This window comes from Kogia breviceps, chromosome 9 (assembly GCF_026419965.1).
Source record: "Kogia breviceps isolate mKogBre1 chromosome 9, mKogBre1 haplotype 1, whole genome shotgun sequence".
NCBI classification, from domain to species: Eukaryota; Metazoa; Chordata; class Mammalia; order Artiodactyla; family Physeteridae; genus Kogia; species Kogia breviceps.
In genome coordinates this window covers 32,395,104-32,409,661 of record NC_081318.1, presented here as the reverse complement: position 1 = coordinate 32,409,661, position 14,558 = coordinate 32,395,104, and the positions used below count along the sequence as shown (strand labels likewise).

Here is a 14,558-nt window from a genome sequence, read left to right as displayed (position 1 = left end):
GATCCAGTTTAGTCCTTTTATTCCTGAGAGTTTTAAGAAAAGTGTCAAGAGAACTGCTATATACTATTCCCTTATGGTTGCCCTTCTGTTTGCTAATGAGGAATCACTAGGTGGCTTTACATTATTAGTATACACAATATATGCTCCCATAATACCTTAATGATAGTTATACCTTTATTGATAGTAATACTTTTAAGGCAGCATTACTTAGCAAGTTTCTATGTTTTAGGGCGTGATTTAACCTGCAAAGCATTGAAATCTGCGATTAAGTCATAACAAGGTGTCACTTTACTATTACTGACTGTCATTCATTCAGCCACTTACTAATTCAACACATATTTTTTTAGTTCTTTCAGTATGTCAGGCATAATTCTATATGCTGTGTATACCATGAAGTACAAAACAGAGTGTACAGATAGAATACACTAATGTACTTATGTTAGCAGAACATTCATAGTGCTCTGCTCTTTTGGTGAAAACTCAAAATGCCAGTACTATTTTCATGGTAGTCATTTACACACAGATCTCCTTGTGTGACTTGGGAAGAGCTCTGAATTCTGCATTTGTACAGAACTTATAGAATAAATTGGTTCTGGTTCTTTATCTTTATCCTACATAACGTATCATGATATGTTATGCTTTTTAAAATGTTTTCTATGTGATTAGTATATAATTTCTCTCTGTTGACATTGGTATTTTTTAGTTGTTAAAAAAATATTTATTTATTATTTATTTGGTTGCACTGGGTCTTAGTTGTGGCAGGCGAACTCTTAGATGTGGCATGCATGTGGGATCTAGTTCCCTGACCAGGGATTGAACCCAGAGCCCCCACATTGGGAGTGCAGAGTCCCAACCATCATGCCACCAGGGAAGTCCCTGTATTTTTTATTTAAGTATACTCTTATTTATCCCTTCCTTTATTTATTAAGTACAGATTTACCGAATGCCTACTGTTTACTGGGTGTTGTTTTACACACTAAGGCTACAATAGGAAAGAGGACAGAGGATAAATACATTTTGATGGAAATAATCACAGAGTGTAATAAGTGCCAGAAGGAAATAAACAGTGGGCTAATATAAAGCTGGGCAAAGGAGGGTAGACAGGGAAGCCTTCCTGACGAAATGACATTTCATTGACACCCGAAAGATAAGAAGGACTCAGACATGCAGAAACTGGGGCAAATGCAAAGGTCTTGGAAAAGTTTGGTAAATTATGGAAACTGAGAGGAGGCCAGCACAATAGTAACAATGGGAGAGAGAAGTGAGTGGCATGTCATGTGGTGACATTGGAAAAGTAGGCCAGAAACAGGTTTGCAAAACCATTGGCTGAAGTAAAGAATTTGGGTTTTATTTTAAATGCAACAGGAAGCCTTTGAAAGGCTTCATTCAGGGTATGATATGACTTTTTTATGCTTTAAAAAAGATCACTCTGTCTGCTATATGGAAAATGGATTGGATGGGGGACACGAAGCGAGACCGGAACATCTGTTATGACAGGAAGGGATTGCTGTTATTAACTAGGCTCAGCATCCAGAGTGTTTAGAACCTTTAAGTCATATTTAAAGGCCTCTGAAGATATTCCACAGTGAAGTATTTAGGAGTGTCTTTTTTGTAGTTTAATCATTAAAGTTCTTCATGATAGAATATTGGACTGTTATACCTCATTTGGTTGTATTCACGTTTTTGAACCTTTTCTATACCTGGCCTTGGCAGTTTTCTTCTCTTTTCATGCCTATTTTCTTTCGTTGTGAGTATCAAACTTGTACCTAGCCAGGTAATGTCATGGTAGGGTTCCTCCAAAGTCTTGAGTATATTCTTGCTCTAGTTCTCCATCACATCTTATTTTTGAAATCGTACTGTTGGTGTTTTACTATATAGATGATCAACCTTCATCTATCATGTCTCCGAAGATGTTTATTAGTTCATTTAGCAAATAAGACTTTCAGAAAGAGGCACTTAATTTCTCTTTCCGTATGTATATGCTGTATATTCTATCCCCGACATGCCATTATTTTTTAAATGATAGAGACAAATTATCTATATAATTTAAATTGTGACCTAGCTTCTAAATACTGGCTACTTCTTTTTCATTTGAGGTCATTTGCAAAGTTCGTGAATCATCATGTTGACTGTTCATGGACCTATCCTTAGAGAACACCATCATCAGACTCCTGATACCTAGCATGGGTATATAATAAATACTCTGGCTACACCCCTATCTAACTAACAGTTTTAGTCTATTCATGCACTGTCCAGTACAGTAGCCACGCACCAGCCATGTATGACCACGTAAATTAAATGAAATTATTTAGAATGAAACACAATGTAAAATTCAGTTCGTCAGTCACCCACACTGGCCACATTTCAAGTGATCAAGTGCCATGTGTATTAAGTGGCAATGATACTGAACAGTGCAGATATTGAACATTTCTATTTTTGTAGAAATTTGTCTTGGACAGTGCTGATCTAGATGGGACCATTTTCTATGTGATATGGAATGATGTTTAAAACCCTGAAAGAGCTGAAAATAATGACCTTTTTTCTTTTCCTCTAATCTTTCAGGACTGTCACTCTATCACAAACTGTATGAACTTTATAACCTCAAACATTTTGGAAATTAAATGTTAAAATTTGCTTGCTTAATTGTTTCTATATGCCCCAGACATTTGCATTAAAGTCATTATGTCAAGTCCTTGGAAATGTTTTTGTTCCAGTCAATAAAAGTAGTTTGGGTTGGTGGTTCCACAATTGGTCTCTTCCACAAGTGGTCTCTATTCACAAGAGCCAAGAAATAACTTTATATTACACTGATTAGATCAGTGTCTTTGTTTTTTTTTTTAACATTTTTATTGGAGTATAACTGTTTTACAATAGTGTGTTAGTTTCTCCTTTACAACAAAGTGAATCAGTTATACATATACATACGTTCCCATATCTCTTCCCTCTTGCGTCACCCTCCCTCCCACCCTCCCTATCCCACCTCTCTAGGTGGTCACAAAGCACAGAGGTGATCTCCCTGTGCTATGCGGCAGCTTCCCACTAGCTATCTAATTTACATTTGTAGACCAGTGTCTTTGAACAACTGCTTTGGCTATTGTGAATATTATAAAATATTTATTTCTGAGATTTACTCACATTCAGAGAAGGTTGGAATGCCAACATTATTGACACTTCTTTCACTGGAACAAAGAGGGACTATAATAACCAAAGAGGCACTCAGAAATATACCCTTCTCTAGGTTCTTGAGTAATTTGATTAGTCTTAGGAAATAGGAAAACATTTGTACTGGAACAGAGACTTTTGAAATAGCTAGATTATTGCTGTGTTTCTTGTCATTTTGAATTCACTTGAATTTCAAGGAAACAAAGGTGGTTTTTCTTTTTATTAATATGGTTCATGGAGGCTATGTGTATAATGAAAAAAAGTAGGAAAGTGAGAATGATGCTATTAGATTTTTCATTATTATACTCCTATCTGATATGCAAATTTACCTAAAATTATATACTATTTAAAGTATAGAACTTCATAATGTAATTTCTTAATGCTAATTATTCTCCATAATTTTTATGTTACTGTTAAATACTTAAGATAAATTGATTATGAAATAAGAGATAGATTTCTTATACCAAGCATATTTGTTTCTCCCCTATTTATTTTTACTCTGTGTTCATTTTCAAATTATTTTACTTACAAGTTCTCCTATTTTTCTATTTGATTCTTTGTTAAAGTTATTAACAGGCTAATTACAGTCTTATAATTGTGTAAATATTTCTGGTGTTATAATTGTGTTGGTATCATCACAAAATTGTTTTACCACAGCATTTAGGAGACTGCAATGCCAAATTGAAATAGAACAGAGTACAGATCATTTAAATAACACAGAAACTAAAAAAAAAATCATGGTTGTTGAACATTTTTTTTGATTTAGTTATGATATAAAACAATTGTTCTTCAACCAAAAGTTTCCACCTTGAGAAAGCCCAAATAGTGCCAATAGTGTATGTTTTAACCTGAATGCACCTTATCTTTATTCAAAAACCACGAATTTATTTATTTATTTATTTTGAATTTTATTTTATTTATTTATTTTGTATACAGCAGGTTCTTGTTATCTGTTTTATACATATTAGTGTATATCTGTCAATCCCAATCTCCCAATTCATCCCACCACCACCACCACCCCCCAAAACCATGATTTTTACACTTTTGAGATTTTAACTGGTTTTCATAAATATATATCTCATCTTTTCCAGTAATTAATTGGTCTTATAGTTATGTCCCTCATAATCATTGTATGACAAATGAAATTATTAGTAGCCACCAACCAGATAAATTATCTGCCAGCAGGCTGAGAGTAATCTTCATAAGAAACAAACTTTATTATTTAAAATGTTTAACTTCAATATTAGCTCTCCTGTGAGGTTCAATGAACAGTTCCTGTTGAATGAAGGAGAGAAATGGAAAAATATTTTATTCAGCGAAATTTGAATTCCATTAACTTAACATGTTCTCACCTCAAATAGTGGTTCTTAAAACAATTATTGCAGCTGCTGGACCCAGGAAGTAAAGCAAAGGAAAATGAAATTGTATGTATTTCAATGTTAGTCATGGTGGAATTAGAAGTGGGTGTGGCAAGAATAGGAGAAGATGCTGGAAAAAAAATCAAGTGTGTATCGTTCTATTCCAGGTGGCTGCTTCTTTGGTTGTGTTGTGGCTACTTCCAAAGTGAGTATTCCATGTCCTATTGTGGATTGTATTTTGTTTCTATTGATTATTTGGGTCTTATTAATTATTGTAATATCCACTCTGCTTCATTTCCCCACAGTACTGTAGTGGAAAATTGAGTTCTTTTGTTTAAAATTCTGAGCATGTGCAGTTCCTGCAGCTCTTTACCAATTTTTAAAGGATTTAGTTGTGCTTAGTTTCCATAAAATGCAATAACAATATTTAAAACAACCTTGCACAGCTAGTATTCTCTCTGAGTATTTGAAATTTCATCTATTTCAATGGTTAACTTAATCTACTTTCTTGCAATAGTAAGTCCTTCAGGTTAAAGGCATAAGCTCTGCTAATGAAATATGTTGTGTTTCTTTAGACTCAAATACAGCATCATTTACATGTATTGGAAATTCAGTGGGAAAGTTTGGTTGCCTGATAACAATTTCCTTTTGCTTTACAGAACACCTCCTCAAGACAAAGGGAATAATAGTACTAAGAGTGCAAATAGCAGTTACGCAGTGATCATCACCAGCACCAGCTCGTATTATGTTTTTTACATTTATGTGGGAGTAGCTGACACTTTGCTTGCTCTGGGACTCTTCAGAGGTTTACCACTGGTGCATACTGTAATCACAGTGTCAAAAATACTACACCACAAAATGTTACAGTCTGTTCTTCAAGCCCCTATGTCAACCCTCAACACGTTGAAAGCAGGTACTTGACTAGGTGTACAAAATGAAGCTCCTGCTCCTCCACAAACAGGGCCTGTGAGTTGGTTGGTTTTCTAGTAGTAGCACTGGCTTTTGCATGCAGGCATCTACCCTTTGTTGACTTTCCTTATGACTGGCATGTACCTGTCTCAGGTATTATAGGCTCTCAGATACCGTCACTCCTCATTTTTCTGTATCAGTTAATTAGAGTAGCTCAGTTTGTTAGGACATGATGCTGATGGGACTGTAGCAGCAGAAGCAGGCCCTTCTGAGTCAGCTGTCCTTCTCTATTCAGATATTTGATCTAGCCCCCTTCTAGGCATCTTGCTGCCAGTGTATATTGTTGTTTAAAAAGAGGAGAAGATTTGAAGTGATCAAAAAAATTCTAAGATTCTTTTACTAATAAAGTGTTTTGATGAGGTAGAGTAATCTAGTTTCATGTAACTGTTCAAAGATGATCCCATAAATTCATTCAGGGTTGTTTTAAATGGGTTGGGTGGATCCCAAATGTATCTTAAAAGTATTTTTGACATTATCATAGAGATTAGTAAAAGTACAAGCTGTCAGTTATAAGATGAGTAAGGTCTGAAGATCTAATGTATAATGTGGTGACTATAATTGATAACACTGTCTTGTATAATTGAAATTTGCTAAGAGAATAAAACTTAAATGTTCTGTCACACACGCACAAAGGTAACTATGAAAGGGGATGAATGTGTTAATGAACTCAGTGAGAGGAGTCCTTTCACAATGTATACATATATTAAATCATCACGTTGTATGCTTTAAATATCTTACAATTTTTTTGTCAATTATACCTCAACAAAAATAATTAAGGCCACAGAAAGTAAGAGTAGTGAAATAAAGGGACCAAAGATTTTTAAAAACTAAGGACAATAAGGTACTTTGAAAGTAATCAATTTTATTGATTCCCCTTTAGACAAATTCTCATTTAAAGAATCTGAGGTTAATAAGGAATCTCCCAAGTTTTATTCTTACAGAAATCTGTTGAACACTTACTTTCTATGGCACTAAGCCAGGGACTGGTATGAAAAGATGAATAAGGCACAGTTCTTGCCCTGGAAGAATCCAGACAAGGGAGAGGAGGTAGACACAGGAACATTTGATTATAAAGAAAAGAATAAATTCCAAGACCGAGATTTTTAGAGTGATTTGTGTCTAAAAATCTCAAGATAAGAATTATCCATCATTTTTTTCTGGGTAAAACATTTCAGTGTTAGTATTCAAGAAGATCTTCCTTATATTTATTCTTTTAAGCCCTTGTGTATCACTAAAGCCTTGCCTCATTTGGACATACTCATCACCACGCTTCTGTTTTAGAGCTAAGAAATTTTAGACCTAAAAGAGGATGCCCAATTACCTTGATCCAATGATTTCATTTTTTTTAATGGGAAAACTGAGATCCAGAGAAGGTAGCGGATTTGCCCAGGATTCTAACAGTGAGAAATAGGCAATGAGATATAATGAAAGGAGCATGGGAATTGTTTGAGGTCTGGCTTGTCACCATAAAAGTGATGATCATGGGCAAGTTACTTTTCTGAGACTTTGCTTCCGCATCTGTAAAATGGGGAAAGGAATAATTTTCTCAGAGGATCATTGTGAGAATGAAAAAAAGTCATCATCTACTAGCCTGTTACGTAGCCAACATGGAATAAATGCCAGTTCCCCACTGTTGTTCCCTTTCTATTGTTTCCCATTTGAAATATACTAAGCACTAGAATGATGTATGTATATATATATATTTTTACCAAAGCAACTTTCATTTTCTACATACGCTACTTTTATTTTTCAATTTTTGATTCATTTATGAAAAGATATACAAATATGTTTAATTAAATATGCTAAATAAAATATCATTAGTAAGGGAGATAGTGACAAATAAAAAAATAAGCATTGAATTCTTCCTACATCAAAGGAAAGCCTTCCTACATAAGGCTTTTTGCTGAGGGCTCAGAGTGATACAAAATAAATGTGGCATGGTCCAATGACCTCTAGAAATTTACAATCTCGAAAAAAGAGATAAGACATGTATACAAGCAACTGTACAACATGGATATAATTATTACAACACAGAAGTGCTGTAAAGATGTATTAAAGGTATTAAGTGTGTCCAGAGGAAGAAGGGATTAATTTGAGCTGATGCAAAAATTGATGCTTCCTTGCAGGAGAGGCATTTGAGTTGGGCCAGGAAGGAGACATAGATTTTAACATGTAGACATGAGAGGAAAGGGTTTTCAGGCAGAGGAGCTACATGGAAAAGGCAAGGAGGTAGGAGAGTATAAGGTGTATTTAAACAATAAGCCAGTTTGAAACAATGTTTGAGAAGAGGAAGCTTGTACCTAGGGTAGGTTAAGGCCAAATCATGGAAGGTATTAAATATTAAACTAAGAATTTTAGACTTTATCCTGCAGTAAATGGGGGGGGGGTTAATGATAAGATTCAATATCACTTTATTTGTACAGTATTATGTTATATTTTATCTAATTATAGGTTTAACTCACCCCTAGACAATGTATTCCTCAAGGGCAAGGAGCAAGGCTTACTCACCTCTGTTATCTCAGTGCCTAGCATTGTGCCTGGCACCTCGCACTCCATGTGTAACTTTTCTTCATTGAAGGAAAAAATGATCAGGCTTACAAATGTGAGTCTATTAATTTAGAAGACAGACTGAAGCTCAGCTTGCCAGTGAAGAGGGTAGAAAAGGAGGACATGGCAAAGGAGGTCCACATGGTGGGCAGGAAGGGGTTGACAGCAGCCACGGGTTCTGATGAGGTATGCTTTAGAAAGGTGTGGAAGTTGAAGGATAGGGAGGCTCTATATTACAAAATACAGATATAAGGGAATGATGAGAGCATATCCAGGAAATTATTACTAAACTCAGGCTTGTCAATGGGAGACTGTAGTAGTAGGATGGGTGCCTATTCTTGACATAATTTGTGATAGGGCTCTATTAAAGAACTTGGTTTTTGCCTGAATCTTATAGCAACCTGTATTTTATAAAAGTTTAAAAGTAGGAGACAATAACTTGAACACAGAGTTATTTAGAATCTTTGTACAACTTAGAATCCTTGCACTAAAATTGTCTACGTCATTATATATATATATGTATATATATGTGATTATGTACTCATTTGTATTTGAGTTCTGAATGCTTCTGCTGTGATCCAAATTTATCAAATTCATCAAATATTGATATGTATTTTTAAGATTACTAGTTTTTGAAGAATTTTTCTTCACATTATAGGTGGGATTCTTAATAGATTCTCCAAAGATATAGCAGTTTTGGATGATCTTCTGCCTCTTACCATATTTGACTTCATTCAGGTTTGTAAAAATAAGTACTATTAAGTGACTTTGCTTTGTTGCACTTTTAAAAACTAATTAGAAAATGTAGTAAATTAGTTCTTTCTTACTTTTCATTTGATTAAGAGTTGAAGCCTGTATATTGTATAAATCTTTTCAATATTAAAAAATCTTCAAAATAGTCATAAATTTAGTAAATTCAGTAGTAAGTCAGAACTGTTTACCTGACCAAAACCTAAGGCAATTCCTCATTTAGATATAATAGCTGTCTACTTGGGAGTGATTTAAGATGTATGGCAGACTGCTTTCTCCCAAATCACTGTCCATGAAGTGTGACATTTTTGACATTGGCATCACTATTTGAGAGAAGTCACCTACCTCCAGAGGGCCTGTGTTAAAATGAAGATCAGCCAGTTTCCTGGTGGCCTACAGTTTCAACCAGTCTCATCGATGAACACTTTGGCAAAGATTAGCTAGTTAGCAATCTCACAGTAAGGACCATAATACAGGGACAGAAGTACAGGTAAGTTTTCAAGCAGGTGAGAGGGGAAGGAAAAATTCAGGACTAGTCAGTACTATCCCTGGGTGACAGATCTGAAGACACCTGCAGGGCAGCCTGAATCTGAGCATGTGTCCTTGGGGTGGGGTGATTGATGGTGAAAGTGGAGAAGGGAAGAAGGGGTTGGAGATGAAGGTGAGCTAGGGGATACCGCATGAAGACTTCATAAGTGACAGAACTTGAGTGTTGTGAGTTAATAACCTTGGCTTTTGAATGAGGTTGGAAAACAGCTTACTGTCTGGCTTCAGTTGAGCCAGAGAGAGCCTCAGAGAGTAAATGACGCAGTCGCAATTACCTCCTTGGAGAGACACTTGGAACAGGATGCTGCCCATCTCAGGATGAGTTGTTCGCCACCCCCGCCACTGAGAACCTATGAAATAAAATAAAATAAGGGCTATCACATTTGGGTGTATACACAACTGACATTGGCAGGTGCACAAAAACCAGATTGCCAGTTTGCCTCATCTGGAATGACTGGCCCAGTCAAACACATTAACTGTTCCAGGTGAACTTTAGTATTTTGAGTTTCCTTCGGTTACTCTGTTTAGGGATATAACTTAGCAGCTGCTGCTGGAATTCTTTAACCGATGCTTTGAGTTTATGCATGTGAAGGAATGTTTCCCATGTCTTTCTTTAATTTCTGGACATTTCTTCCTTGTTCTAGGATTGTAAATGGTCTCAACTGTAATATTATTAAATCAGGTACAAACTGGAACATGGACATCTTGACATGATTGCAAAAGAATTTGCGAATGTTAGCCTTTGATAATTAAAAAAAAAAAAACTTTTGTAGTCTGCTGAATATTCTCTGAATCAGTGTAAGCCTCACTTCAGAAATTCTTTGGGAGAGTGCAGTTTTGAACATTTATTTTATGAATTAACACGTCTTGACACATGTGAGGGTTCTCATCCTTTTTCTTACGGCAATTTCGGTAGTTTCTGCTCAACTTCTAACGTTGTTGCAGCTCACTAGTTGTTTCATAAGTGATTGGGCACGGTTTTTTAATTTTGATTTCCCTATTTTATTTACAAGGAGTTCTCACATTAAGGAAGCATGATACATGACAATCAAATACAGTAAAAATCTGATTAATTTTGATTTATTAAAAAATGCATCAGAGGGGTCCTTTAAATTGTGAACCCCTTTGGTTATACTTATGTTCAGATTAGTTAAATTTCTTTTTAGTCACATTTCAGAAACAGATTTTTTTTCACAGAATGAGGCACACCTGTAAATTTCCTTTTTTAAAAAAAATGTTATTTCTATTAACTCTAGTACTTAACATTTGATAATATTCTGGGCAATTTACTTTCTGGATTGGAACATTGTACAGTGAAAATGAAAGATCCAGATTCTATTCTGCAGATACCACTATTTATTTTACCTTGAGCAAGATACTTAATCTCTAAGAGTCTCAGGTTTCTCGGATGAGGAAGATAAGTCTAATGATGGTCACGTTCAATATTAAAGTTGTATGCTTCAGATTGGCATACTGGAAGTGGACCGTACATGACAAATTTGAACTTGAAGCCACACAGAAGAAAACTGTCCTGGCGTCCTACTTATCTCTATGCTTCAGTGACTGATTTTTTTTCATGAAACAGAAGCCTCCATGTTTTAAGATATGCAAATCTTCTCTTGTCAGCCTCAAAAGCTTTAGGTTTTTTGGATTCTTTCTGTCTTACCCTAATATATGAATACACAGTGAGTCCCGCCACTTTGATCTCTACTGTGTCTTTTATATGTTTTTTCCTCCCTTATTCATTCTATTAATCCCATTAATCCTTGGCTTAAAAATTCTCAAGGACTAACTATCAATTATGAATGAAATTCCAGATCTGGTGTTCATTGCCTGGTTTTAAATAGGTATTTATTATCTATTTATTGATCAATCAATTAATTAATTAACCTTCTAAATGATTTCAAAGTGATCCTTCATTCTTATCATCTGGTGCCTTGCAGGTTTTATAGTCTGTTGATTTTTTTTTCCCCTAGAACTTTAGGATTTGGGTAAAGATGAATGGGAATTAGAATCTGCACTCACATTTCCATTTTGTATTGAAGTCCCTCTATTTATTTTTTTTGTTGTCCTCTCACTAATATACCTGGTCTGAAATGACTTGTTTCTTATTCGCTGTGAATTTAAAACTAGGTCAGAATTTAAAGTTTCTTTATATAATTAGAATATCAAACATATTATACCAGTGCCTTTAATTTTGCACAAGTGCTAAATTTTTAGCTTCTGACCTCAATGCCTAAGGATGGCTCCTTATAAAGCAAATAGAGTTATTTTCCTCAAAGCTTAGATTTACTGTTCACTTCTCAGTTTGGGCTTTATTCTGGATAATTTTAATCGCTGAAAATCTACCTTGTGAATATTTCACCATTTCCAGTTTTACCGACCTTCTCCATTATTCTCAAACCCTATGTGATATCTTGGTTGGGTTGGCTGCACAATTCTTCCCGTTCTATTGTAACATAGTTACATTGTCATTCCTAAGAATCTCCACCATATCAGCAATAATTAAGTCAGAAAGAGAAAAACAAATACCGTATGCTAACATGTATATATGGACTCTGAAAAGAAAAAAACATGGTCATGAAGAACCTAGGGGCAAGACGGGAATAAAGACGCAGACCTACTAGAGAATGGACTTGAGGATACGGGGAGGGGGAAGGGTAAGCTGGGACAAAGTGAGAGATTGGCATGGACATATATACACTACCAAACGTAAAATAGATAGCTAGTGGGAAGCAGCCTCATAGCACAGGGAGATCAGCTCGGTGCTTTGTGACCACCTACAGGGGTGGGATAGGGAGGGAGATGCAAGAGGGAGAGGTGGGGACATATGTATATGTATAACTGACTCACTTTGTTATAAAGCATAAGCTAACACACCATTGTAAAGCAATTATACTCCAATAAAGATGTTAAAAAAAAAAGAAAAAAAAAAAGATCACTTTCCCCACCCATTGTAATAATCCAACAGCTCCAGATTGGAATTACATGGTAAAAACAGCACAAGACAAATGAACACAGTGCCGTTTACAACTGTCAACAGCAAACAAAAAAAAAAACCCTGATTCTAATGGAATAGCTGAATGTTTCCATGTTGCCAATGCAATAGTATTTGTCTTTCAGACATACTGGTATTTAATATGGTGGCCCATTTAAATTAAATTGTATTTCCTAGTAAATAATGCTTGGAAGTTAATTTTTCTCTTTTTTTCAAAAGATCCTATTTCTGAGAAATAAATACCCTCAGTTAAAAAACTGAGTCCTTCGCCGTTGATGAAGTCTTGTCATGTAATAACTAGGGCATGTGAGCCTTTCTCGTTGTACTGGTGGAACTTGTAGGGCAAGAACAGAATAGAGAAGACTTTCTTTAGATTATTGAGTCATCATATGTACTTAGTCCAGTGTTTGGCACTGTATTTATCTGAGTATTTTTTGAACGAGAATGAGTGAAGGGCTTATTATAGAATTTGATGATGGACACCTTAGAGGCATTTTCCCTAGAAAAGTATCATTGAGATATGATCATCCGAAGCTTTAGATGAACATAACAACCCATTCAAAGAAGATTTATACAGATCTTAGTTACACACTTATTCATGTTTTCATTTACCAAAATGTTCTGTATTTCTGTATCAGTTGGAAAGTACATGTGTCACCCATGGCAGTTGGTAGACAACTGACTCAGTGATTATCAGATAGATGTTATGATAGGTTTATTTTTCAACCCTTGCTGTGACAGTTACTTTATTTATGCTTTATTCACATGGGGTATTGTGGAACAAATGTTAGCAGATTTTTTTTTAATATGTATGGATTTAGTGTCCTTTGGAAATATAAAATTTAAGCCGTGAACTTGATCTGAAGAACACCAGTATGGTTAACTTGTTTCTGAGACTGCCCACAAGGATCCAGTTTTGGGGGTGGATAATGTGAAGATATGTCTCTAATGAATGGGCTTAACTGAAACACAAAATTCATTTGACAATATATGAGAGAAAAGTGGTCTAATTTCAAATTAAATCAGCCATACTCCCAAAATCTTTTTTCTTTTTCTTTTTTTGAGCCTCTAGGTCATCTTCGATTGTTTTAAGGAACAGGAAGGGGAGTGAAATTTATTAAGTATACTTTTTTTTCAATCTTAAATGTTAATCAACTAGGTTTGGAGAAATTAACTAGCTTGCCTAGATGATCAAGCCTGCCAGATGTTTCTGACTCAAAAGGCTCCAAGATGAATGCCCAATTTTCAGAAATTGTCTGAACAAAATAAATCCTAAACTTTCACATTCATACTAAAATTATCTTAAAATATAAAGTTCATTTTGAAAGAAGCCCAGGCTAGAAAAAAATTATGTTCATTTAAAATTTATTTATCATACAGCACTTTAAAGTGTATAGGAAGTGAGTATATACTAAGATGCAAGAATACTGTGTTTTCTAAACTTTAAAATATTATTATGAGCAACCTAAACAATTTTGGGGATTTTGATAGAACTTATGAAAAATGTACTTTGAGGTGGCTGCCTTCCCAATAGGAAGATACCTGCCCTGTATTAAGAACGGAACAGAGTGTGAAGACCCTATTTAGAAAGATGTTGCTAACATACCTTGTCCACTTTGCAACATGGAACTATTTACTTACCAGTGTATTTTCTTTGATCCCACAGTTGTTATTAATTGTGATTGGGGCTGTGGCAGTAGTCTCAGTTTTACAACCCTACATCTTCCTAGCTACAATGCCAGTGATAGCGGCTTTTATTCTATTGAGAGCCTACTTCCTCTGCACCTCACAGCAACTCAAACAGCTGGAATCTGAAGGTATGATGTAGCCTGTGCAACGCTCACCTGGGAAAATATCACAAGAGCTATTCATGGATATTTATCTGTGATTTATGTACCTTTCCAAATTTTTTTTCCTATACTCTTACATTATATGACAATGACTTTTAAAAACATCTATTTCAACTGTGATCCAGGGTGTCTCTGTACATTCTCATCATACATAACTCTCTTGGGTCTCATACTTTTGTTATTCATTAGATCTTAAGTATTATTATTGAGAATTTGACCTTTGTCTTCTTTCAGATTTAAAATATAATGTTAAACCACAAACTATCCCCCCCCCAAAAAAAGTATAAGTAGAAAAAGGAAACAGTAAATTATAAAGCACACATAGGTTGTTTTTATTAATTAATGACCATGTGACTTCATTTTGATTTTAAAACAAGT

The 14,558-nt window shown here is 35.1% G+C and overlaps 1 protein-coding gene across 1 annotated transcript in view; it reads left to right on the top strand.

Annotated features, from left to right (window-relative positions):
• The window catches only part of CFTR (CF transmembrane conductance regulator), a 189,501-nt gene that overhangs the window by 119,371 nt on the left and 55,572 nt on the right, over positions 1–14,558 (top strand). The window contains exons 16-19 of the mRNA XM_067041634.1: positions 4,688–4,725; positions 5,180–5,433; positions 8,695–8,774; positions 13,997–14,147. Coding sequence (XP_066897735.1) covers positions 4,688–4,725; positions 5,180–5,433; positions 8,695–8,774; positions 13,997–14,147 — 523 coding nt within the window. The remainder of the gene's footprint in view (positions 1–4,687; positions 4,726–5,179; positions 5,434–8,694; positions 8,775–13,996; positions 14,148–14,558) is intronic.